The sequence below is a fragment of the Scardinius erythrophthalmus genome (genome assembly GCF_964197995.2).
Source record: "Scardinius erythrophthalmus genome assembly, chromosome: 23".
NCBI lineage: Eukaryota > Metazoa > Chordata > Actinopteri > Cypriniformes > Leuciscidae > Scardinius > Scardinius erythrophthalmus.
The window spans coordinates 12,192,403-12,219,591 of record NC_138243.1 but is presented as its reverse complement, the minus strand read 5'-3'; the positions used below and the strand labels follow the sequence as shown (position 1 = coordinate 12,219,591).

Sequence of the window (27,189 nt, the reverse complement as noted above, 5' to 3'; positions counted from 1 at the left end):
ACACAGCTCTTACTGGCCTACGTCAGTTACACTCACCCCCCTAAACCTAACTCCCATCTGGGTCACGGTACCCAATGCAACTGGTTCTACTCAACCCGCTTCGAGCAGAATTCGAACCAGGGTCTCTTGCGTGGGAGGCGGGCATGAACAAGAATGCTAAAGGCTGCAGTCGCTAGCACATCTCTTGAGACCAGGTGAGTGAGGTTTACACACAGCTCTTACTGGCCTACATCTGTTACATATACTTGTATTAAATAAAATGTAAATAGTAATAAGTAAAATACAAGCTACTAAATTAGTAAAACTGAAATTGGTAACAGTAACAACTGGAACTAGTCACAAGGAATAAATGATATAATAGTTTGCCATAAGTCTGACATGTGGATGAAAGGTCGGTATATTTCTGCCTTCACTATGCAGTTTCCTTTTTTTTTTTAATCACGTATTTAAAAAGATCCGATCAATGTTGTTGATCCATAATCTTAATCATCTGAGAGGATATTTGCCTCCAAAGTGCTTTGAGCAATCACCATGCATGCACATTTTCAAATGTAGAACTCCCTTATTGTTCTCAATAGCATTTAATATTCTATATTAGTTTGAGGACACAGTTTTGCACTAAACAAGCTTTGCATGTTTCAAAGAAGGACACGACTCTAGTTTAATTGTTTGTTCCGTTTATAAATACCATTTCATTATCATAATCTCTATAATCTTTCTCAACGTGTAACTCGAGATAGAGAGAGTGTAGACAGAAACCGGGCATGAGTCACAAAGGAAAATAAACCCTGTAAGGCTGAATGAGTGAGCAGTCCAACTGGAGTGTATGTGCTTGAACAAGTGTAGATGTAAGACTACTTACAGCAAACACGGCAATGCCGTCTATGCCACAAAAAAGAACAGGAAAAGCTCTTTGGGCCAATGTGAGGAGGTGGGTATGAGTGCGTGGATTTCTGAAAAGAAACAGGGCCAAAACCATTCGTAGCTGTATGGAGAGTAACGGGACATTATGAAATGTAAAAAGTAGTAAACTAAAAAAAAAACCTAAAAGAAAAAAAAAATCTGAAAAACGTATTCTTGAAACAGAATTAAAACAAACTAAACAACTTGGCAGTTTCTCTGAGAAGATTAAAAAACGGTTACAATGGCACGAACAACATATCGAGGATTAAAGGACACAGGGACACATCCACATGAGTTCAAATTAGTTTTTATACAGACACCTTGAATAAACCAAAACCAAAAAAAAAAAAAAACCTATGGTTGAAATCTGATAGATTGCGGCCCATTTTGTCCCTGGGCTCGGACTTGTGGGTAAGGGGAGAAGGGATGGAGGGTACAGACACAGGTTGGCACATCACCAGAGCAAGGCGAGTGTCATGGTGCCACAGAGGCCAAAGCCAGGTTGCGCTCTTCTCCAGACCAGTCTGAACCAGTTAAAGTATTGGTAGCCGCAAGTTGGCTCGACTAGTTCATCCTGTCCTGGAGTAGGCCAAGGTTGGTAATGTGATGATGGTGGTTGTCACAGAAATGATTTTAGCTAGTTCATCTTTTTTGTTTCCACATAGAGAGAGGTTCGGAGGTTTTCTTTCCCCATGACGACAGTATTAGTTCACTTTTTCCTGGAAGATGTAGAGGTTGTTGGTGGTTGCCACGGCAATGATATTTTCCTGCGGGTGCCAGGCGGTGTGTAGGATCTTCTTGTTGAAGTCCAGGCTGTCCACGCTGATCTCGTCCTTCTTCCGCTTGCCGCCGGCGCAAACCCTGCGCGGCTTCAGGACCTGCCGGGGCTTGCAGCTCTCGCGCGAAGCCTCCAGGGTGACGTCCCGCCGCTGGGAGCGATCCAACATTCGGAAGAAGTTGTTGTAGGATCCAGTCATCACCACACTAAGACAAAAGACGAGAACCAGAAAGACAATGCTGTTAATAAACCCGGTTCGGCTAGTTACAGGGATAGTTCACCCAAACCTGAGGGTGAGTAAACGATGACAGAATTTGTGTCGTTCCAAACCCATAAGAATTGTTAATTCTGAAGTTTCTGTCCCTCCATTGAAAGTCCAGATAACCAAAAATTAAAAGGCGTAGTAAAATTATGTAAGCTTGTTTCCACCATTGACTTTTTTTTTCTCAGAATTGCGAGTTTATTTCTAAATTGTGAGATAAAAAGTCACAACTACTTTTTTAAATTATTCAGTGGAAACAAGCAACAAATCTACATGAATTGAACTGTTTAAACCAAATCTTGCAAAGTGATTTGATCGCATATATATCATGTATCATATAAAGCTTGATATATATATATATATATATATCAGATTTATATAACAGATTTGATTTAGGCTTTTATTTACAAATAAACAATGATCGACACCTACATAAACATGCACACAAGAACTAGTGAGGTTTGTTTTGGCTTCTGTGTGATTCAGTTTACTTAAGTGTGTTTACATCTGAATAAATAGAAACTAAAAACACAAAGCGATCAAATCACTTTAAAAGACATTGATTAAACCACTTGATTCATATGGATTTGTTTTTCGATGCATTTATGAACTTTTTTGTAAATATTGAGGTTTGATCCCCTGAACTTTAAAATGGAGGGACAGAAACTTCTCAGTTTTCATTAAAAATATCTTAATTTGTGTTTCGAAGATGAACCAAAGTCATAAAGGTTTGGTACAACATGAGGGTGAGTAAATGACACATTTTTTTCATGAACTCTCTCCTTAAAGGTCTAGGTTGGAATTAATTTCAAGACTGTAGGTTTTAGAGATGGGACGGGATGCTTGATGCTAGACGGGAACCCTTTTCCAATGACGCAATTCGCGTTCCTGTCTGAAACCCAGCGTAGTGCTGAATTCTGTGACCCGAATAGCACTGACGTGTCTTCATGACATGCTAACCCAATCTTCCACTGACCTTGACCACCGTTGTTCGGTCTGTCTAAGAGTGATTAGAGGTTCCCCTGAGATAAGAGCCAGTCTGGGCCCCAACGGAGAGTCATGCAAGATCAGTGGTTGGACTATATGTTGACTGCTACCATACTGACCTTCTTGGGTCCATGTTTTACATCTCAAGAAAGTGTTTTAAATAGGAAATTAGGCTTATTACAGTCGTACATACAATAAGTCACAATTCATCTGGTAACTACATACTGCTGTTCAATGCTTGTTTCTACATTTTACCTTGCTGTATTCGCTCTGAACATGCTTATAGTACTTTCCTAATCTCCATGTAATGCATAGTTTACTAGCTAAAAATACATTCCTATATTTTAATGTAGTTAATCAAGCTCTAACACTTTTTAGTTAGCTACACGATACATTTCTTAGAAAAAAAATAGCTATTTACATTACCATTCAAATTTGTTATGTTTTTGAGAGAAGTCTCATGCTCACCAAGGCTGCATTTATTTGATAAATTATACAGTAAAAACAGTAAGAGAGAAATATTACAAATTAAAATAACTGGTTCCTATGTGAATACAATTTTAAATGTAATATATTTCTGTGATGTCAAAGCTGTATTTTCAGCATCATTACTCCTTTACGTCTTCAGTGTCACATGATCCTTCAGAAATCACTCTAATATGCTGTTTAATAGCATTGTGGGAAAAAGTTGTGCTGCTCAACTTTCTCCGCCAGCATTTTTTTTTTAAAGTTGCCACCGCCAGCATCATATATATATATATATATATATATATATATATACACACACATACATATATATATACAGTGCTATGCATAAGTTTAGACTCCCATGCTAAAGTTGACTAAAAAGAGGAATAAAAAAAATCATCTTTTGGAAATTGAACTTAATGCCTTAATTAAAAAAAATAGGAAAAATCCAACCTTTAAGGACACCAATTTTCTTTGTGAATGAATAATGTATCATAAATAAATAAATGTTCTTCCTTAAAATACAGGGTGCATAAGTTTGGACACCCCTATATTAAATTCCCATAGAGGCAGACAGATTTTTATTTTTAAAGGCCAGTTACTTCATGGATCCAGGATACTATGCATCCTGATAAACCAGGATGATTCACCATACCTAGAGATTGGCATGGAGTACTTTCCATAAGATCATCTCTCAATGTATATCAAACCAGCTATTAGGCTAATTGAAATAAAACCATGCCAATCTCTAGGTATGGTGAAGGCTATGTGATGATGTGGGGCTATTTTAATTCCAAAGGCCTAGGGGACCTTAATAGGGTTGCATAGTATCCTGGATCCATGAATATATATATATTTCACACACACACACACACACACACACACACACACACACACACACACACACACACACACACACACATATACACACTTATAAAAATTATATACATACACACACACACTGAACAAAATTATAAACGCAACACTTTTGTTTCTGCCCCCATTTTCAATGAGCTGAACTCAAAGATCTAAGACTTTTTCTATGTACACAAAAGGCCAATTTCTCCCAAATATTGTTCGCAAATCTGTCTAAATCTGTGTTAGTGAGCACTTCTCCTTTTCCGAGTTACTCCATCCACCTCACAGGTGTGGCATATCCAGTGGTGGAAAGAGTACAAAAAAAATTTATTTAAGTAAAAGTATTGCTACTTAAAGTAACAACATGTAACTTTTCAACTTTTCATAATATATTTCCAAGACCCTTGTGACAGTACATCGACTTACAATAGGTTGAATGAGACGTCTGCCAGAGCCTGACGGGGTCTGTATCGCTTTTACTGGCACTATGTAACTTCGGGGTGCGGGTAGTAACCAGCGCTCAAAAAGAACTACAAAATTCGACTGCTTTACGGCATACGTCACTTTGCCCACCACTTCCTCAAATGTGGCCAACCAGCGCGTTTGTTTTCGTACGTCTGTTTTCGTCATGGCTGAAGCAGCAGCGAAACGTAAGAAGTCCAAGGTTTTGTCGGAGTAGAGTCGGAAGAGGAAAAGGGAGAGTGATAAACTGAAAGGCAGGACGAGGATCAATATTGGTCGAGCGTTTGCTCGCTGGCATTAGCTTATGGAGGAGGAGAGTTACCAGACCGATGCTGACTTGGCCGTCATGCTGTTGAACTAGTAAGTAACTGTAAATTGCTTGCATACTATCTTTAGTTTTTCTAATCTGTTGTCTGCCTGGCTACGGTACGGAAACTATCTGGTCCTCCATTTATCTTCATGAATCAGCTAGTAGATGAGCGAATTATCAATCTGGTAGCTAGTAAACACTAACATGGTAGTTTTAGATGGTTAGGATGCTATCGCTATCATTCTCGTTCAGATTTGAGCATTGCAATCGACATGCAAATCGCAAATGTTTGAGTTAAAATGTTTAGTCTACTAAACATGTATAAATTATGAAAGGGGGAAGATTAATAATATTATCATTGCCCATATGAAAAAAACCTGCATGCTTCATACAGTAACCGTAAATCATTTTACGACAGCGGTAATGGACAATTCCGCTTCCAACCTGTAGGGCGACCGCAGAGGAAAAGTTCCATGTTGTTGCTTTAAGTAATAATTTACTTGAGTACAAGTAGAAGTACTGAAAAATAATATGACTCAAGTAAGAGTAATTAAGTAGTTTGCTTAAAAACTACTGAAGTAACTACGTTACAAAGTACTTTAGTATTATTTTTCTATTTTTACCCAAAATGGGGAGATGATAGCGATATGGAGTGCTAAACACTCATGTCATATCGGTTTCATTCATACTGGAAGCCCAGTACATACTGATTCATACCTTGCGCAGAAAGTCCACAAGTGAGATTCATAGAAGTATGACGTTTCAGGAAATGCCTTATATGGATATAATAACATGCAAATAGAGACGTTTTGACTGATGAAACATTAAGACAAACACATGATAGCGATAAATTATCTGTGTTTATCAAGCAATCTCAGGTATTTTCATAAGAATGATGCACGTCTTTAAAGGGATAGTTCACCCAAAAAGGAAAATTAGCCCATAATTTCCTCACCCTCAAGTCATTCTAAGTATACATTCGTCTTTCAAACGAATACAATCAGAGTTACATTAAAAAATGTTCTGGCTCTAAATCCATCCATGACAAAGGCGCTCCACTTTTAATAAAGGCCTTCTACTAAGCGGTTTGCTGATGTCAACGTTGTGGATCGAGTGGCCCATGGTGCCGGTGGGGTTATGATATGGGCAGGTGTATATTATGGACAACGAACACAGGTGCATTTTATTGATGGCATTTTGAATGCACAGGGATACCGTGACGAGATCCTGAGGTCCATTGTTCCATTCATCCACGACCATCACCTCATGTTGCAGGCATGATAATTAGGGGTGGGGTAAAAATTCGATTCTTAGATGCATCGCAATGCGGACGTGGACGATTCTGAATCGATTCACAAATGTCAAAAATCGATTTTCTACTTTTTTTTTATTTCTTCTAATAACGTAATATTGACGGAATGCAAAAGGCATTCCGGAATGCAAAAGGCTCTGACGTGCAGTGTGCGGACAGTCTGTGGCGTGCACATAACACAGACGCGCACATAACAGACGCATATGGCTGAGCGCCAAATTCGAACGGCACCCTCTTCATTAAAAGCTAACGTATGGAAAATTGGCAATTTCATTGTGACCTATTTTATTTAGTATTTTTTGTATGAGAGCTGCTTTCTGTATTGTTTAGTTTTCACATCAATATGCTGTAAACCGATCTGTTATACGTACGTTATACTGCCCTCCACAGCCATAGTGTGTATCAGTGCAATGCCAGTCACAAAGAGTTACATTTTGACTGTGCTCTCTGCAGATGTTCATTCACTTTTTTGTATAAGCTGTTTTTGATTGTGGTATACAGCAAACATTTCAAGTCATAACTCTATATTATTTAGTTGTGCATAAGAGCGACTCTGTATGTTACTAATTATTCAGAATATGCGCAAGTCCACAAGCATTATGTTTGTATGAGAGCTGCTGGTACATAATTCTATATTTTTGCACGAAAATGGTTTGTGATTTTGCTACAGCAAAATGAATTTTTTTTTTTTTTTGTCTGAAGGATTATATTGCTCATTGGAAATAACAGGAGAATGTTGGTTAGAAGTCTATTATTAAATGCTAGAGATTCAGAATATGCTGAAGTTTGTAATCATTTACTACAAGTATGCTGCTAGTACAGGCACACATTTATTTTCCTGTTGGTTCTTTGCAATGTTGGGACATATGCTGGCAAATGTAACCTTACAGTTGACTTGCCAAATCACTTCCATTTGTTTTATTAATAAATTTAATATAAGAAGTATTGGAAGTAAATTCTTTATGGGTCATCAATACTTTGCTTTAAAAGTACCAAGTAGTAAAAAAAAAAAAGATGCATCGATAATCGTTACCCTCTGAATCGTAAACGAATCGAATCGTAAGGTGCCTAGAGATTCCCACCCCTAATGATAATGCACGGCCCCATGTTGCAAGGATCTGTACACAATTCCTGGAAGCTGAAAACATCCCAGTTCTTGCATGGCCAGCATACTCACTGGACATGTCACCCATTGAGCATGTTTGGGATGCTCTGGATCGGTGTATATGACAGCGTGTTCCAGGTCCTGCGAATATCCAGCAACTTCGCACAGCCATTGAAGTGGAGTGGACCAACGAGTTGCACAGGCCACAATCAACAACCTGATCAACTCTATGCGAAGGAGATGTGTTGCAATGCGTGAGGCAAATGGTGGTCACACCAGATACTGACTGGTTTTCGGACCCCCCCCAATACAGTAAAACTGCACATTTTAGAGTGGCCTTTTATTGTGGCAAGCCTAAGGCACACCTGTGCAATAATCGTGCTGTCAAATCAGCATCTTTATATGCCACAACTATGATGTGGATGGATTATCTCGGCAAAGGAGAACTGCTCACTAACACAGATTTAGACAGATTTGTGAACAATATTTGAGAGAAATTGGCCTTTTGTGTACATAGAAAAAGTCTTTGATCTTTGAGTTCAGCTCATGAAAAATGGGGGCAAAAACAAGTGTTGCATTTATAATTTTGTTCAGTATATATTTATTAGGGCTGTCAACGTTTAATGCAATTAAAGCAGCATCCGTTTATTTATATATAATTATAATTCTGTTAAAAATAAAACATATATACTAATATAAATATAAAAAAGTGATTAATTGAGTTTCTTTTTTTTTCTATCGATTGACCACTAATAAATAAATGTATAAATTAATAATATCATATTTACACAAAGCCATAAAAATTCCGTGAATGGTGGGAAAGAGTTAATATTTTAAGGAAACCCTGATATGATTTTTTCCAGGATTCTTTGATGAAAAAAGAGCAGTATTTATTTAAAACTGAAATACTTGGTAACATTGACAGTAAAGACATTTATACTTTTGATCATTTTAATGCATCCTTGCTGAATAAAAGTATAAAATTAAATTTTGAGCAGTAGTTATTACTGAAGCAATTCAAGGGAGCAATACTTGAATCTGAAAGAAGAGTTTAATTATATATATATATATTTTTTTTTTAAATGTGTTTTAGGTGGACAGATCAATACAGTACAAATAACATGTAGGATGTTGGAAAATAGCAATGTCTTTTCTGTTAACCAAATGCTTTTTAATCTACGCTATTGCTTCAATGCAAGTGAACAAGCGCACCGTTATTTGTTGCCTACTGATGGGTGTTTACAATTCAGGATACTCTACCATTATGAAAATGATATAATGCAGGCTTGTGAAGGGTCTAACCTGTCATTTCCGTTCCAGCAGCATTCAAATTTGTCAAAGATGCAGTCGTTCTCATAGAGAGAGCACAACTTACTCCTGAGGTACTCGTGAACCTATGGCAGAAAAAAAAAAAAAAAGTGAAAAGCAGGTCATGAACTCTGACATAGCAGTGAAAGTTATTACTGGAGATCAGAGGTAATAAATAAACCTGACGCTCAAGTACAGTGAAATTACTCTGTCATCTACAATGACCTCATCTAAGCCATGAATGTTAATCAAATATCTGGGTGTGTTAAGACACTCCCAAATGATTGGGACAAAACTGCAGACTTTTAGTCAACCTTAAAGGAATAGGTCACTGAAAAAAAATGTAATTATGTCATCATTTACTCACCCTAAAGTTGTTTCAACCCTGTATGAATTTCTTTCTTCTGCTGAACACAAAGGAAGATATTTTGGTAACCAAACAGTTAATGGGCCCCATTGACTTCCATAGTAGGAAAAAAAATACTATAGAAGTCAAAGGGGTACATTAACTGTTTGGTTACTGACATTCTTCAAAATATATTCCCTTGTGTTTAGTAGAAGAAAGAAATTCATACAGGGTTGAAACAACTTGAGGGTGAGTACATTATGACCATTTTCATTTTTAAGTGAGCTTTTTCTTTAATCCTACAATTTTAAATAGTGAAGAAAGCGCCCCCTAATGTTGACAAAAATAGTATTTGCAAGTCTTTTCATGCACACACTGGAATTTTCTTTCTGATGGAATGTGACATTACAGTGCAATTCGCCTTTGGCTAAGCCACGCCCTAGAATGTAGATTGACCAATCACAGCGCAGCCAAGAACGAGCTCCGACAGAGGTCCGACACTTTTTCACAGCGCTCCATTGACTTTAACGCAGGCGTCTCATATTTTTGGTCTTGGCAGGCTATTACCGTCGTAGTTTTATCAAAAATATGGTTAAACGTTGTGCCTGGGGCATTTGTAACACAGATACGCGTTTCCCAGAGAGGTTGGAGGGGGGTGTCCGTTTTTTTCCCTTCCCAAAACCGATTTCAAATCCTGACAAGTGTCGTCTTTGGATTAAACTGTGTGTGTGGACGTCCTCACAGTCAGGTAAACCCCTCAAGGATCAACAAGCACACTTTTGTGTGCTCTAAGGTAAATTTGCTTTTAAATTTCCCGTCAAGTTATACAAGTTATAATGCTAGTTAGACAGTTTTATGCTGTTTTAGGTTATGATTTCGGTTCTCTACCCTAATTACGTTAATGAAGAATCGAGGTGCTAGCAAGCAAGCTTAGCGATAGTTTATTTATCACGTAAGTCAGGATTGTATGTTTTGACTAGCGGCTGGATGTTAGCTAACTGTGTTATTCAAGATACAAACACCTAACGTTAACGTTAGGTGTTTGTATCTTGAATAACAAAGTTAGCTAAAACAAACAGCATATAACTGTCTAACTAGTATAACTTTACAGTAAGGTTAAAATCTAAATTTACCTTAGAGCACACAAAAGTGTGCTTGTTGATCCTTGAGGGGTTTACCTGACTGTGAGGACGTCCACACACAGTTTAATCCAAAGACGACACTTGTCAGGATTTGAAATCGGTTTTGGGAAGGGAAAAAAACGGACACCCCCCTCCAACCTCTCTGGGAAACGCGTATCTGTGTTACAAATGCCCCAGGCACAACGTTTAACCATATTTTTGATAAAACTACGACGGTAATAGCCTGCCAAGACCAAAAATATGAGACGCCTGCGTTAAAGTCAATGGAGCGCTGTGAAAAAGTGTCGGACCTCTGTCGGAGCTCGTTCTTGGCTGCGCTGTGATTGGTCAATCTACATTCTAGGGCGTGGCTTAGCCAAAGGTGAATTGCCAACAAATGTGTTTTCTTGCCATTACAATATGCTCAACATATGACAAATTTTAAAATTGAACCAAGTAAGATTTAAGATTATTTAAATATATACACGACATTCTAAGAAGATGATTTGGCGTTCAAGAAAACTTACTGTCAAAGTTGAAAATATTTAATATTTTTTAACATTTATTGTATATTAATATACAATACTAATATTATTGACAAAACGGATAACTTTTTTCAGGTTTCTTTGATGAATAGCCTTTCAAAAAACCCTGAAAAACTGTTTTCTACAAAATATTAAGCAGCACAACTGTTTTCAATATCATCAATATAAAAAAATAAGTAGTATTGCTTAATATTTTTGAGTTAACATAAATTTTTTCAGGTTTCTTGGTTCTGTAATGGTGTCATTTGCACCACAGTTAATCTGATGACATCTATTATATGGTTTTGTGAAACCAACAGCGAATAAAAGACGAGACAGAGTTCCACTAATGTATGTTTCCGTCGATGGATCCGTATGCATTTCACGTGAATAGGGCTGTCACCATATCAGATTTTTCACTTCGTGGTTATCATGGCCAAAGGAATTCACGATAACATTAAATATATAACGGTAAATAAATAATGCTATCAGTCAAATAGAAATGACAAAAAAAATATATTTTATAGTATTATATACAGATATAAAGGCACAGATTAACCATATGCTGTTGCAATGGTGTGTTAATCCTCTACATGTTTAATCAGTCAAAACTATCCATTTTATTCAGATCTCTGGAAGTCTGTCCATATTAGGGATTTCCTGGAACTAATTCATAAGTCTCACTTGTGGCCTTTCTGCACGGTGCCCTCTGGCGTAGAGTGTGAATGAAACAAATTACATGCAAATTTAGCGCTCCATAATATTTTAGGTTGAAATAGAAACAAAAATAATAATTACTGCTCTCTAAAGATATTTGAAGTAAACATACGATAATCCATACGTTTTTAATAATCCATAATCCAGGAATAGCAAAATATTGGCAACTTACTCTTTGTACAGTGGTCAAGTCCGCAAGATAACGGAGCAGTGTTAATTTCGTAAACGAAATCTATGACGAAAAATGTACGTTGACAAGCTTTTTTTTTTTCATGATTAAAGCACTATTTATGAACTCTCACCTGGTATGTCTCAACGGGTCGACTCTCCATGTTTAGGTCCCAGATTTTGACAGACAGGTAGTCTCGGGTCATCATGTAGCGGCCGTTGTGACTGAACTTCACGTCTGAGATGGAGGAGATGATTTCAGAGAAGAAAGAGCGGTTGCTGGGGTCTTCAGGCTCCTCAAACACTAGAAAAAGTAGAGGAGAAAACGATTGTAGCACAGTCATCTTTATGCTACTAAGCCATGACATCACAGCATATACCATTTAGAAAACACTATAGCGTTTCATTGGATTTTCATATGACGTAGTCGGCTCTTATAACTCACATTTAGAGTGCTTGTCACAAAGTGCTGATGCACGCATGTCACAGAGGCGGATGGTGCCTTTGCTGCTGCTGTACACAAACGTGTTACATTGGTGAGGGTGGAACTCTGCGGCTGTGATCACCTCCGTCAGCTCCTCCATATTGGCTGGTTTTATGTCCACAATGTCTGACGCAGAGTTAAAGCCACATAACAGCTGAACCGACACAAATTTCATTTTCAGACATTTCAGCGTGACATTCACAACCCAAATCAATGCTTTTAACCACAGAAATCACTTTCTAGGATACTAAAGCTGCGGTCTGTGATCTCTAAGTGCCACAGGTTGATGCGCAGGTCGTCTGCTGACAGATAGGTCTCATTGTCGCTGTTGACCGAGATGGAGTTGATGTGGTAGGTGTGGGCGTTGGCAAAGACCCTCCGCGGGCTGGCTTCCACCATGAGATCCATAGGCCTGAATACTGGAACCTGCACAAAGAGCTTAAATGTTTATTTGCCATTTCAGTAAAATTTTAAATCACAAGTGTTTTATGAATTTATAACTGTCATGGAGTGACATAAGAAATATACAGTTGTGGTCAGAATTATTGGCACCCGCAATAACCGCCTCGCTCTACATTATCCCTTATATATATATAAAAAAAATACAAATTTACAGTACCATTCAAAAGTACCAAACAAAAAGTAAAACTTTTATTCAGTAAGGATGCATTAAATTGATCAAAAGTGACAGTTAAGACTTATTCATAATGTTACAAAAGATTTCTATTTCAAATAACCCTCTGTTTATCAAAAAAATCCTGAAAAGAACGATCACGGTTTCCACAAAAACATTGAGCAGCACAACTGGTTTCAACATTGATGAGAAATGTTTCTTGAGCAGCAAATCAACATATCAGAAGGATTTCTGAAAGATCATGTGATGTAATTTATTTATTATTTATCTGTTGTACAGCATTTTGTTTGCCAACAAATAAAAGGTAGGGATGTCCCGATCCGATCCACATCATCGGTATCGTGCCGATACTGGCCCAGAACGCTAGATCGGATATCGGAGGGGAGAAAAAAAAAATATGATCCGATACCTATTAGGTAGAGATGCACCGATTGATCGGCTGGTGACCGGAATTGGCCGATTTTCACGTGATTTCACCGGCCGGTCAGTCTGACATATGCCGATTTTATGCCGGTTAAATGCACTCGGGCGCCGCATGATTAACCTTGAGAGTATGGTGCCACATTTAAAATGTTCAGTGACGTTGCATAACTGGCAGATTCAAACTGTGTTTTCGCGCATTGGCTGGCGCTGAGCCAGAGTCGGACGCGTTCAGCGCTGTCATATATCACAACTAAGCAGTGTTTTCAACCTCATAATGTTTATTTTAGGTTTCAGATATTTAAATACACATAAGCACGAGTAAAACAATGCATTTGGAGTTTGTAAAATACACACTGATGTCTGTGGAAGCAGCAATAACAATTTATTCAAATATAATTTGCCGACATGTGTTATTCATATCAGACAAACATAGTGGAAGTAACTATAAAGTTTACTCTATTCTTCTCAGCTCACCGGCCACGTTCTTGCATTTATTTCAGGAGAAACTGATGAATTCACGTGCTGTAAATCCGACTGACAGGACAACATTGTAGCGCCCATCTCATGTTATAGATCAAGATTATTTATAAAGGTTTTTAAACGACCAAACACACTCACTTACATGTATTTGAGAATCGGAATATCAGATAGGCTAGTTGATGACATGGTAAGCAAGTTTGAGAATATTTTGAATAAAAAAGGAAAAGCGAAATAAAAGCGACACATCTGTCATGCAGTATTATTGTGGCTGCGGTGTATCGCGTGACGCGTCGCCATGGAAACATTAAAGGGAACGTTCGCCTCGAACAAAAAAAAAATCACTCTGGGGGTTGGGTGTCAATTAGAATATTTTAAACTTACGCGTGAAAGGGTTAAAGAAAAGATAGAAAATAAATATTTGTGTGTGCTGTAAAGTGGTTGGAAAAAAATTAAATCGGAATCGGCTAAAATCGGTATCGGCAGGTCAAACTCAATGAAAAATCGGAAATCGGCCTAGAAAATTTTAATCAGTGCATCTCTACTATTAGGGGTGGAGTATTCGTATTGAACCGAAACGGTACGTGCGTCACGGTTCGGTCTATGGATTTATACAGAGAATACAAGGTATAAAAATAAATAAAACTTGCGTGCACATTAATTAATGTAATGCGGAACTACTGTAAGATACACGCGTAAAAATATGCAGGTTTATTAGAGACACCTAATCTGTAGCCCCGCCTTAGCTCTGAATGAGTGTCTATTTTGCTTCAAACGCTCGCTTTGTACGTGCGAATGGATTCAAAATGTTAAAGTGTTGAACTAGACACGATAGACAAGAATTTGATGCTCTATTCGCGTTTGGTGTGAACGCAGCATAATGAACAGGCTGCGATGTCAAGATTGCAATGCTGGAATGTGTGTGTGTGTGTGTGTGTGTGTGTGTCAGAGAGAGGCGCGGGCGCGATCGAACAGTGGAAACAAAAACATACTCCGTCATTTTGTTCATACAGGACATCATTAAAACTGCAAAGTGTTTAGCCTACTTATATTTGTGTAAAGCACAACATTGTGCTTTTGTCAAACTGTAACCTCTTGTCAAACTGTAACATACAACTGTCACCCAACCAAAATCTCACACACGCTGTTTAAAAGCAAAAATTCTCTCATCTTTTGGACATTCATCATATTGCATTGGTTTTCATTTTTTGTCCCAAAACAGAGCACTAATCAGTTTATTTTTAAGATACACATTCTACATTGATTAAAAAAGAAAATCAAATATGTTTTTAATGGTAGTATTATTTTATATAGAAATAAATTATTTATAATTCAGATGAGAATAAAGTTAATTAAAATTAAGGAAACAAATATATTAATCTGAAATATAGTAAATTAATTTTAAATTCATTCAGGTACAATTACCAAACATATCTCAGGGTCTTTTGAATAAAGGGTGGCAGTCTTTCATTATCAACTGTTGTTGTGGACTATATACTGGAGAAGTATTTGTTGTCCATTTGAGTGAGATGTTTTTATGTGGCTAATTGAGCAAAGTGCTTCCATATATTTTATTATAAGTAGTATTAGTTCAAGAATAAAATAAAAATATCGGATGGATATCGGTATCGGCAAATAGCCAAAGCTGCGGCATCGGTATCGGAAGTGAAAAAGTGGTATCGGGACATCCCTAATAAAAGGAATTGATTACATTTTAAAAGATAAAATACATTAATGTATTATTGTCTTCATTTGATAACCACATTTTTTGATAATACATTTGTATTAAGTCATGAATCCTTAAAAAGATAAATCAAATTCATGGTGCCCTATTGTTGCAAAAAATTTAAATGGAAAAAAACTGAAACAGATTTCATAAGCCCCATTTACTGCAGTGTTGATCAAATAAATGCAGCCTTGGTGAGCATTGAACAAATATTACCAACCCCAAACTTCTGAATGGTAATGTAAATACATAAAATCTGCAAACCTAAGAATAATGGAAATGATCAGATTTGGGCAGTTTTTTTGTTGATATAGTGTTCTTGAGTGTAGACAAGCGTGCGTGACTCACCCGTAGAGCTGTGATGGTAGCAGCATCTCTGTAGCGCCCATCCTCCTCTTTAAGATTGTATCCCTCTGGTCTCTTGTCACGTTCACTGATCTTCCACAACTTTATAGTTTTATCTGCAGTCAAAGGTACAGAACAACGTCACCTCCTGATGCTCCAGATGACTCTTACAACTCATGCTAAACTATTTATGTGAACTCGGAAAAAACAAGCCAGTTTTCATGTATAAAAAGAGGTAGTTTGACTGGCATAACGGATCAAGTTGACAGTTCACCAAATTTTAAAAAAAAACATCTGGTCATTTTTCCCACATCTAATATGAACTCTATCCCATAAATATCTTTCTCCAGTATGTGGGTGAACAGAAGATCGGCATTCGATCCATTCAAGAGAGTTTTAAATACACACTGGTTGCATAACACAGCAGAGAGTTCATATTTTTAGACAACATGGAGACGCTTCAGTGAGTCAGAGAAAAATCTGGAGAATTTGCAGAGCTTAACTCAACTCACAGAAGTGATCCAATGCATCTCCAGTTGAATATATAGAGGACTCTGTATTGGCTGTTTTATAAGTATCATTAAATAATCATAAATCAGTCTGTATAAAGTGCTGAACTTTTAAACCCATCTGACCAATTCAAGTACACCCAGAGATTAAGTGATCGTTTAGCATCTTAATTTAACTGTGATTAATAAAAATAAAACAGAATGAACTGCCGTATGAATAAATGATGTGTTAGTTACTTACTTGATATTAAGGGTCATGTAAAACCATATATAAGAATTTGCAGCTATTTTCAGCAAATACTGAAATGCAATTAATTTTTAATAATTTTAAACAATTTAACATGCACTGACATCCCTAATAATGAAAAATAAATAAATGGTTTTCATTTTATTACCGGTATTATAAATGACATAAGCAGGCATTTTTAAATCACATAAATTCCTAGCATTTCTCGAATCTTGAACTCCTAGGGCTCAGGGTTAACGTTAACAACAAACCTACAAAATGCCCCAATGCTCTACTAACCATTTGTGGACAACAAAAATTGTGCAGCGTTCTTTTGTGGTAGCCAGCGGATCTTGTTAATCTTTTCCTCGATTTCCAAGCTCTTCAGGTAGTCAAATTCAGGCTCGTGGCTCTGAAATGTGCTGTAAACATTGTATTCACTACGGCACTGTGGCTGACTCTTGTTCTGGAAAAAGAAATATACATTTTTGTGAGAAAGACATGTGGGAATGAAAGCAGATTTAATGTGGGATCGGTTGATCCTTTACCTCGGTCTCTTGCTGGAAGATGACAACTCGACCGCCTTTGTCCCCTGTGGCTAGCAGCTCCCCTGAGTGGTTGAACTCCACAGTAGAGATGATGTCGGCTATATAAGGGGATGTGCATACGACATTTGTTAGATTTCTTTCACCCTCGCTCCCCCAAAAAGATACCGACATCTGATCCATCTTAACAGCAGGGTACAAATTTCATGATTCAATTTCAATTCACAAGCTTGCTATTAGTGTTGTCAAAAAGTACTGACTTCGGTACCAAGTCGGTACTGAAATTTAAAAAAAGTGATGCTTTGAGCAGAATGGTAAATACCTCTGACACCTCAGAGATATCTGATACACCTCAAATATGTCTGATTGGCTACCATGATTAGCTCTTCAACAACATGATGTAAATATACATTAGTGCTGGGCGGTATACCGGTTCATAATGAATACCGGTGTTTATTTTTGTTATGATATGAATTTTTTATCTATTGCAATACCAGTGTATGTCGCTTAAACGTTTGGAACGCGGCGCGACACTGTTTGGGAGGCTGTTGAACTGTGATGAGGCACATCTGTGTGTGTTAATAAGCGTGACGGTGAAGATGGATAGGTTAAACTTTAACTGATAACTGTCAAATTATATTACTGTTTCCCATACACATAGGTTCACAATATCAACACTACCCACCACAAATAGATTTTCCAAAAGGCTTTGACATCGTTGACATCAGCACTTCATATTTCAAATTCAAAACGAGGCGCGGGTGTTTTTATATGAATGTATCTTTGAAGGGAACTGACTGTCTTTAGACAAGTTTCGATGTTATTTTCATTTAATCTTTCTTTATCTTCCCTGATAAAGCTGCTGCTTTGTGTACAGCCGTAACCCGGGAAACCGCAGTTTCTGCCGCTCCTATTGATACTTTGCAGTCACGTGATATCTGGCAGGCAACAAATGCGGTTAGTGCATCCAATCGCACAAAAACTATCTGACATGTCGTGTACACCTCAAAACACCAACTTTTGTATATTAAAACTGGCAACGTCCTGGCAAGATCCTTGATTAGTTTACTGGTTTTCGTTGCATGAGAATGACGTTCTTGCCCGCCAGTACAACTGACATCACGTGCAAAGTATCAATAACGCCTCCTGCTGGCACCTCTTTATAAACAGCATCATTGTGTGGGGCCTTGCAAACCTGTATCAAAGGGCACCTATTATGCAAAATTCACTTTTACATGGTGTTTGAACATAAATGTGTGTTGGCAGTGTGTGTACACAACCACCCTATAATGATAAAAATCCACCCAATGCCAGAACAAGCCGTTCTCAGATTCAGGGCAATGTGACATACTTTTGCACAAGCCCCTCCCACGACTGTTGACTGACACTGCAGTTTTAGCGTAGACCCGGCCTGAGTGAGCTAAACACAGTCCAACATTGATTCGACGCTAGAGCAGCTGTAGACAAGAATGTAGTGTTTGTAGAAGTGTTTTGTTGTTGGATGTAAGAATGAACATAGCTATCTTCATTTACTCTCGTTGTTACTCGAGGATGGATCAGTACAACTGTTCGTGATCCAGCTTACAGTCTCCGGAGTGATAGGCCTAACGTTAATGATCACGGCAGAAATGAAAGTGAGAGAGCGGACTTTATTACAGTTCATCTGAGTCGCTTTATGGATATAAAGTTTTACCAGTTTATTAAGCACCCACTGAAAAGGTGTGTATATATTTGTTTACTGTTAGTTGTAACAAGTGTTTTGTGTAATTCACTGTGAATGTTGATGATAATGAAAGGGAGAGAGAGAGAGAGTTTATGGATAAGACTTTAATGTGCACTTCTCATACTGTGTTTATTCAGCTCTTATGGTGATTTTCTGGAGTAAAACTGACGCTTCATCTTTTGTATGATGTACAAATTTTTTTATTAAACTCATCAGTATATTTTTGCCCATCATTCAGACGAGGTCTGCAGGCTTGTATTAATAGTGGATAAAAGCAGATGACAAATAAGTTATAACCGTAATTAAACTAAACTATACCTGTTCTATGTCCATACAGCATACATTCTCTGACTCTGCAGGCATTATTGTCCGACTCCGGGTCGAAATGAACACCACTACTGAGAGTTTGTGTTTTGATATTTTAAGATGAGATTGTCCTGGCTCTGAAGAATGAGCTTGTGAGGCTACGCGCTCTGTGCCGGCAGCAGCAGCTCATTTGCATTTAAAGGGATACACACTAAAACAGTGCGTTTTTCTCAGCCCTAAAAAGTGACAATTTAAACATGATGTAAAAAAAATGTATTTTGAGCTAAAACTTCACAAATACACTCTGGGTACATCAGAGACTTATTTTACATCTTGTGAAAAGGTGCATAATAGGTGCCCTTTAATACTAGTGTGGAATTGTTCTACAATATTCACTCATGACAGTAAAATAGGGCATTCTAAGTCAATCTACTGCAGTATTTCCTTTCTCAATCAGTAGAAAATGTGGTTAACACTCAGTCATGCTTGAAAACAAAAACAAACAAAAAAACATTATATACCGTGAAACCCGTATAATATTGAAAAATACCGTGATAAATTTTTGGTTATAGAGCTGGTAAGTCCCGCCCCTTCCGTAAAACCCCACTGGACCTCTAGGTTAAAAAATCGTCAATGCAAGTGAATGGGAGAAAATAATTATTTTCTGGTCCCGTTTGAATTGTGCCATGAATGTGAACTAGGGCTGTCAACGAATATTCTAAATTCGAATATATATTCGAATAGTTTTAAAAAAACGAATTTCGAATGTGAAAATTAATATTCGAATAATGTGGAAAAACGCCCGGAGTAGCAGAGGTGCGGCTGTCTGCTTTGCGAGTGGGGACAGGTCACAGGAATAAGGCGTTAACGTTAAACAGAAACATTACTAAAGTGTAGGCTACTGTACTGAATGAACAGATACTGCATGAATAAGGTAGGTTAGATACAGCAGTTTCATGCACTGCAGGCTTCCACTGGTTTGATTATTTACCGTTTCATGTCAAGGAAATGTTATATGTTTACCACAACACAGCTCGCTCGGAGCGTTCAATGTCGGATTCGCGTCTACAGCGTCTAGTTGGACTCTTGAACATTTTGAATCCATTCGCGCGTCAAAAGCAAAAGTTTGAAGCGAAATTGACGCGCGGAGAGCGTGACGCCTCATTCGCGCCGCAAGACCCCCAGACGCGCGTAAACGCGTCTTTACATTGACTTAACATTGAAATCACTCGCGCCAGACGCTCTATTTGACGCTCCGTTTGGTGTGAACGCAGCATGAGCGTGAGGGCGAGAGAGAGAGAGAGAGAGTCCGAATGAGCGAGCGAGCGAGAGTGAGGTCTGCGGTCTTGGCCATTAGGTGATTTACTTGTTTTTGTGTAGGTAATACGTTATCAAATATGTTTAAACTTAAATAAACTACCTATACAAGTAGTTATGTCTCTTTGTATTAATTTGTCCTGTTATTGACGTAACGCGCTTCATTGACAAAATGCACAACCAGATGTTCGAATAGTTCGAATATTCGTGTGTTTTTTAGAGGGAATATTCGAACGTCATTTTTGAGCAGTTTTGACAGCCCTAATGTGAACATATGTTGTCTGTGAATTTTTTATATAACTTTTCATGTTACAAGTTTGACAGTATATGGTATGATTCTTCGGCTAGCCGTTGTGGAAAAGACATAACGAGAAAGACTACATGTCGCCTATGTGACGTCACCCCATAAAGTTGACTTACCCGTGGTTTTCGCCAACCTCAACGATTTTGTCCTCTCCCTGAAAGAAGGCGATGAAGTGCACCAAAGACACAGCCATGTTTAGCGGGATCCGTGAGCTAGTGTCCGTGTGCTAGTGGTGTTGACGTTTCAAACGCGTCGAAAGCTGCGAGGAGTTGTAGTCCACAAAGTGCTCACACACAAAGTCTAACCGTATCAAACTTCTACACGCTAAATTGTAGGATTCTTTACACGAAAAGTTATATAAAAATTTCACAGACAACATATGTTCACATTCATGGCAAAATTCAAACGGGACCAGAAAATAATTATTTTCTCCCATTCACTTGCATTGACGATTTTTCAACCTAGAGGTCCAGCGGGGTTAGCGGAGGGGGGGGGGGGGGGGGGGGGGCTTACCAGCTCTATACCGCCCAGCACTAGTATAGCTTGGCATAGCGCAGCTGCAAAAGTAATCATAAGCTTGTCGTGAAAAAACAGAAGACATTTAAACATTTTAATAATTTATTGATAATGTTTTCGGCTGCAGAGATTAAGTCAATGATGCTGACTCATCTCCGCAGTAGATGACGCACCTAATTTGCAAGTTTTATGTGGATAACAATCTGAGAATATTTGTTTTGCATTTAAATTGGTTCATTTAAAAGTAGACATTTCAATTAAGAATCAATTCAGAAATCGGTATTTTCAACAAAGCCCTGCTTCACAGCCACTGGGCTTCTGCCAAACAAAAACCTACAGGAGTTATAATAACTTAATGTGCGGTTTGCTTCAAACATAATTAGCATCAGAGGTAAGAGAGTCACTGACTGACTCAATGAAATGATTCTGATGATAAAACGGCACAGTGACACGCAAAACTGTAACCTAGATTCCTGCCACACACTTTTGAGACCGCTGCATCAGTCATGGATGGGCTGTAGACTAACTCATACCAATTTAACTTTTTAAACCAGTAGAGCAGAAGAACGCAGGAGAAAAGAATAAAGTAAGGGTCCTTTGTGTAAGTCTGACCCCCCTCCCCCTTTAATGTGTGCAAAACTCAAAAGAAAGTCACTGAATCAGGCCGGAAGACATTTTGATAAGAGGACATCCCATTGGAAACTAGCACAAGAGCCTGTAACAATGTGTGGTGGAGACTTCAGGCAAAGATCTGCTGGGACTTTAGGTTTGCACAAGAACCTTCTGATTATCCATATGGCATCATGACATTACAAGTCTACAGCTATGGATGAGAGGCAGTAAGGCTGGGTGATATATTGAATATCTATGATATATCCTATACTTTGTGAGATAATTAACCAACATCATGAATAATATGATGTTGTTGGGTCATGAAGTTTACTGTAGACTAGTTACTCGTCTGGACGGAATCTGCAGACTTTTTCTGCAATGAACTTGAGGAAAGATATTTTCAATGTATTTAAACATGGAAAAAATATGTTAAGGGGAGCTGAAAGTACTACATTAATACTGTCAGTGCAAAGCATGATCAAATTATACAAAATAGTTATGAGGCTGCTTATGAGTATCAGAAGTGGGGCTGGGCAGTATGACGATATATATTGTGGTGATTACACAATTTAAGAGATTTTGCTATATTGTGTAGGCCTAGGCTATATCGCGGTATGTAAATATATATTTGTTGCACAACACTATTGACACTTTAGAGAGCAGTGGTTCTTTTCGCAGTGGATTTTGTGCATCTTTATGCATAATTACGTTCTATTTTTAGTTTACAAATTTGTTTGACTGTTTGGTTCAAATTGTGGTTTTGATTGAGCAGCAAAAAAAAAAAAAGAAAAAAAAAAACTTTAAAATAATGCAATGCTAGACAAAAATCTACAAAATCACTGCAAAACCATCACCCTTAATAGAATTCAAGATTAACAATCAGCTTTAGCATAAACATGGACCGTTGTAACTTAGTAAAAAAGATCCAGACCTATGTAATTGAGACATAAGAACCTTTCACAGTGAAGCTGCTAATAGAGGCACAACTGGAAAGTGCAAACTGTAGCTTCTTAAGCAGCTTACACAAAAATGCACTGCACTGCGGAGAACTTAACATGCATCCAAGCTTAATGTCTGAAATTAGCCGACTGGCTGCTAGAGACACAATGGGCGGCAGGACTCTTGGAGAGTGAGGTCTGAAGAATTACAGGTCAAACAATCTACCACACACAGTCTCTCACTTGACATCCTGCTGTTAAGAGGAAGCTAGTCCGATATGCAAGCTGTTCCCTTCACCATTGTCTAGCATTGTTAATAAGCATAACAACAACTGTCTCAATTTGTGAATATGTGCACTGTTCATTTTGTAGTGTTCACACTGACAATTCCTACTAGAAGTAATGCACATTAAATACCTGGATGATGCACTAAGCGAAAAAAGTTGGACACTTAATGTACTCAAAGCAGCAGTTTTCCTTGCATAGCGGAATGGTAAGGTTTCCAAATTCCAAACAATTCCATTGTTTTAGCTGTGGTATCGAAATTGGAATAGAGGATTGTGATTTTTCACTGGTATCTAAAATTTTGGTGTCATTACTGCTTTTACTGCTGTTTCATGGCCGGTGAAAAATATTTATGGCCAGTACATTTTCATTGGCAGGTGTGGCAAAAAAAGTTAGTATTAGGCCCGATACATATATTTAGGAATTATGTCAGATTTCGAAAACAATTGGGTCATGGCCTAATGACCATGGGAAAACGGGTCCCATGGACAAACCAGTTGAGAACCACTAGTGTAGAACACATTATTTGGGACACAACTATTGTCTTTCTGATTGCACTTTGATTATCGGCATAAAGTCTTGTCCATGAATCCCCTGCTTAGATAGGAAGATACTATTCAGACAGGTACTCACCTTCAGCTACGTCATCATCGATCGCCCCTTTCACTTGTGAAAAGCACCACTGCACATCGTTTCCCCCGCCTCCGGCTCCTGAAATCAGAAAAAGCAGGTTAAAACAATATCAGGAACCTATAAGGAACATTTATATTGGATTTGATATTTAAAAAAAATCCTTCCATAGCACAAAACAAGAAAAATCAGTACGACAATGACGATGGCACTACTGATGCACAGTATTCAGCGTGAAAATGAGGCAGAGAGCTCTTGTCTGAGTAACCAAATTTACCCTTCCTTCACCGAAAAATGTTAGGAAACAATACTATAATAGGGTCTACACTCGCAATAATTCATATAAATTTTAAATGATAGCTCTTGCATCATTTTTTAATGAGGGGGAGAATTGGGCTGAGGCAAATCCCGAGTGGCTGTTTGAGGCAGAGCAAAACTGGTTGGGTTTGTTCACGGGGCAAGTGGCTACAGGAGACTGAATGACAGGATCAACAAACGCCCTAAGTATTTGAGTAATAGTACTTCACTACCATACTTCAGTATTTTTTGGTAAACTCTGTTAAAACCAAATACTTGTATGCGCTTGTGTTTGGTTGTGTATATATATATATATATATATATATCCTTAAAATACAAAAGCATAAATTCAATTATAAAAAATCTATTACAATTCTTAAACCATAAAACCGGAATCCTCCCACCCCTTTAGCGTCACGACTGATCTTTAAGATTTCATTCTTTTGAATAAGACTAATGGACTAAAATGCTAGACAGAGGAAAACATTTAGGTTTGTCATTCGTGCGGATCTCGGTGATTTTAACGGTTTGAACACACAGAGGGAAGCGCGCGGCGGTTTGACTCCACATGACTCTGCAGATGCCGGTTAAACTTCGCTAGTTTAATGGAGGTGACGATTTAAAGAGGCCGAGATGTCGAGCAGATTTATACATCAGGCCAGGTGATACATACATATATACAGAAGAAGAAGAAGAAGAAGCAGGACATTTTACCCAACGCCGATTCATTTGTATAACCGACATATTAAAAATCACGTAGCCTGACCGCGCATCCCCGCTAACAAATGAGTGGGTTAGCCAGACAGATTCCCACGCAAATGCAGCTCATCAGTAAAACACCAAGCACGATCACAGAGAAGCCGCAGTACTGCTGAACACAAGCCCAAACGATCGTTACATTATGAGCAAAACCGACTGAAATATGTTTTGTCGATTTGCTGGCTAACTGGAGGGAAACGAGGCAGCTAAATGGCTAGGCTACTGTCAGTGAACCAGAGATTCCGATGATGGATTCCGTACAACCGCTGCGCTCACTCTAACAGATGAAATGGCTATTATCACATTGTTTTCATGCAATCTCTGCTTGAGCAGCTCATAAACTTGTCAAGTTACCTGCCATGGCGAGAGTGGCGATGTCGGACCCTAGTCTTGATAAGCAGTGTGAAGGCAGCGACCAGGGCAAGATTTCCAAGAGAGCCGCCGGAAATGCAGTTTTTCAAAATAAGAGTGCTTGGACTTCTGAAAAATTTAGCAATCTGAAAAATAAAAAAGCAACAAAAAGCAAATCAAATTACTAGATTTAGTGATAAAAGTGAATGAATATCTGATTGGTAACAAGATTTACTGCATTCTCAAAGTTATTAATGCAAGTCCCGGGGGCCGCATAGGGGGTCTGTGGAAAATATTAGAGAAAAACTATGTATAAATGTAACAAAGAAAAATTTACATAATGTAAAAAATAAATCAATGTAACAATATTTTCCAAATAATATGACACATTTATAATATAAAAAAATAATAATTTCACAGTATTTTTTACAGTAAATTTTTACATGTAAAATATATAGCTGCCTTTGAAATTTTAAGGATGTGGTCCCTCACATGAGCATGATCATATTTAGGGGTCCGTCCGTGGCATCTAAAAGATCGAAAAACCCTGATTCAAGTAACACAGAATTATTTTCTGTGTCACAGTTTTCCTTTTTGCAAGGAAAACAAACTGACAGCAAAGTCCTCCTGTACTGTATGCAAGGAACCTATTCCATGAGTTATTCTGCAAATCTTGGAATACCAAGAGTCACCTGTTTTTCCATTACAGTTTTTCAAGAGGCACTTCTGGGTCTTGTCTGCCTACATGGATTCATAAATTACATATTTGCACAATGCAATTTTTCTGGAAATCTGTAACGTCTACTGTAACATGTATTCATGCGTATTATTTATTTTATAATTTTCCTCATCCATTGGGGTTGATACACTCTTCCTTGAACCTATCTATCAATCTGTACATTATTTTTCAATCAACTCATTTAACAGTAAATTATACTGAAATATTTAATACTGAAGGGAAGGTAAATGATGCCAAAGAGCTTTATATAGCAGGCATCTCTGGTGTTTGCCACCGTGCAGTGGAGCAATGCCCATTTTATTCTGTCTAAAGATGCTTAAGCTACATGATGTGCCAACAATGAATGTTCTTTTTGATTTTCATTAAAAAAAACACACACACATTAAAAAGATACAGCAACTTCCATAATTTGATTCACAGTATAAAATTGCATAACATTTTTGAATTTAATATATGAATTTAAAACTTAAATTCATATATTAATCTCCCTTAAATTGATAAATTATTTACATATCTATTAATATATCATACTGAGATCATGATGCTGAAGTGAATGCAAAATATACCAAATAACTTCATTTCAGAGTGCAGTTTATTTAGATTATTAGTGATTTGGCTATTTGATGTGCCATTTAAAATAAATATCATTACACCATTTTGAAAATAAAATATTTACGTTGTAATTATATATATAACAAAAAGCTTTATTTCACATTATTCCATTTTATCACGTAATGTTTATATTAAACTTTAATAAAAGTTCAGATTATTCTAGTTGTATTTTGAAGGAAAATCACGCTTCTGGGCCCGCTGTTTCGTCACTTCCGGCTCTTACCTTCGCTTGCTGCTGCTAATTTTTGGTCTCAGAACTATCCAGATAACTTTGCCGGGTTTATTTTATTGCAAGCAGTTCGTCTGGGAATGGATGAAGACGAACCTCGGAAAGAAGCTCTTATCGGTAGTCCTTTAGTTCACTCTTAAATCTTAAGCTTTCTCTGGCTTTCTTCCTGCAACCCACCCTCCTCCTCAGCTCTATCCTCCTCCTGCTCCTGCACTTCTCTCAACATTCAAAATGGCGCAACCCCGCCCTGTGATGACATCATCAGCACTGGCCATTCATTGCTGGATGCTGTGGGATGATGATGTAACTACTACGGTGATCATCTTGCCTGGCTCACTGGCTGTGTGGGCAGCTGTGGATATGAAATTATACTCCAAAAACGAATAGGGAAGTAAGCGAACACAATCATTATACCACTACCAGTATGGAAATCATAAACGTAAATGGTCTTATAGTGGTTTTAAAACATCTTAGTTCTTTTTTCATATTTCTTTAAACATTTACTTATATATTTTCTACTGTATGCTGCTCTGATATGTTTGATTATTTCTAAATGTAAGGTCTTTGGTGTCT

At 37.8% G+C, this 27,189-nt stretch overlaps 1 protein-coding gene across 2 annotated transcripts; it reads right to left on the bottom strand.

The window, feature by feature from the left end:
- Positions 1–1,194: 1,194 nt before the first annotated feature.
- Positions 1,195–26,867, bottom strand: ppp2r2ab (protein phosphatase 2, regulatory subunit B, alpha b). 2 transcript variants are annotated; one of them, XM_081354652.1, is made up of 11 exons: positions 26,611–26,867; positions 25,040–25,182; positions 23,633–23,710; positions 17,002–17,099; positions 16,754–16,919; positions 15,722–15,834; positions 12,362–12,539; positions 12,075–12,239; positions 11,764–11,933; positions 8,748–8,839; positions 1,195–1,887 (listed from the first exon to the last, which is right to left on the bottom strand). In XM_081354652.1, exons 2-11 carry the CDS (start codon positions 25,044–25,046, stop codon positions 1,608–1,610), a joined length of 1,347 nt encoding a protein of 448 aa, XP_081210778.1. In that variant the 5' UTR covers positions 25,047–25,182; positions 26,611–26,867; the 3' UTR covers positions 1,195–1,607. The 2 variants fall into 2 exon arrangements, with proteins under 2 accessions (XP_081210778.1, XP_081210779.1); XM_081354653.1 differs by having other exon boundaries at positions 26,713–26,844.
- Positions 26,868–27,189: the final 322 nt, after the last annotated feature.

Coding starts and splice junctions, on each gene's coding strand:
- ppp2r2ab (XM_081354652.1), bottom strand. Junction 15,835..16,753: donor ATTTTTGTTGTCCACAAATG/GTTAGTAGAGCA, acceptor CTTTGACTGCAG/ATAAAACTATAAAGTTGTGG. Junction 12,240..12,361: donor GATCACAGACCGCAGCTTTA/GTATCCTAGAAA, acceptor ACTCTGCGTCAG/ACATTGTGGACATAAAACCA.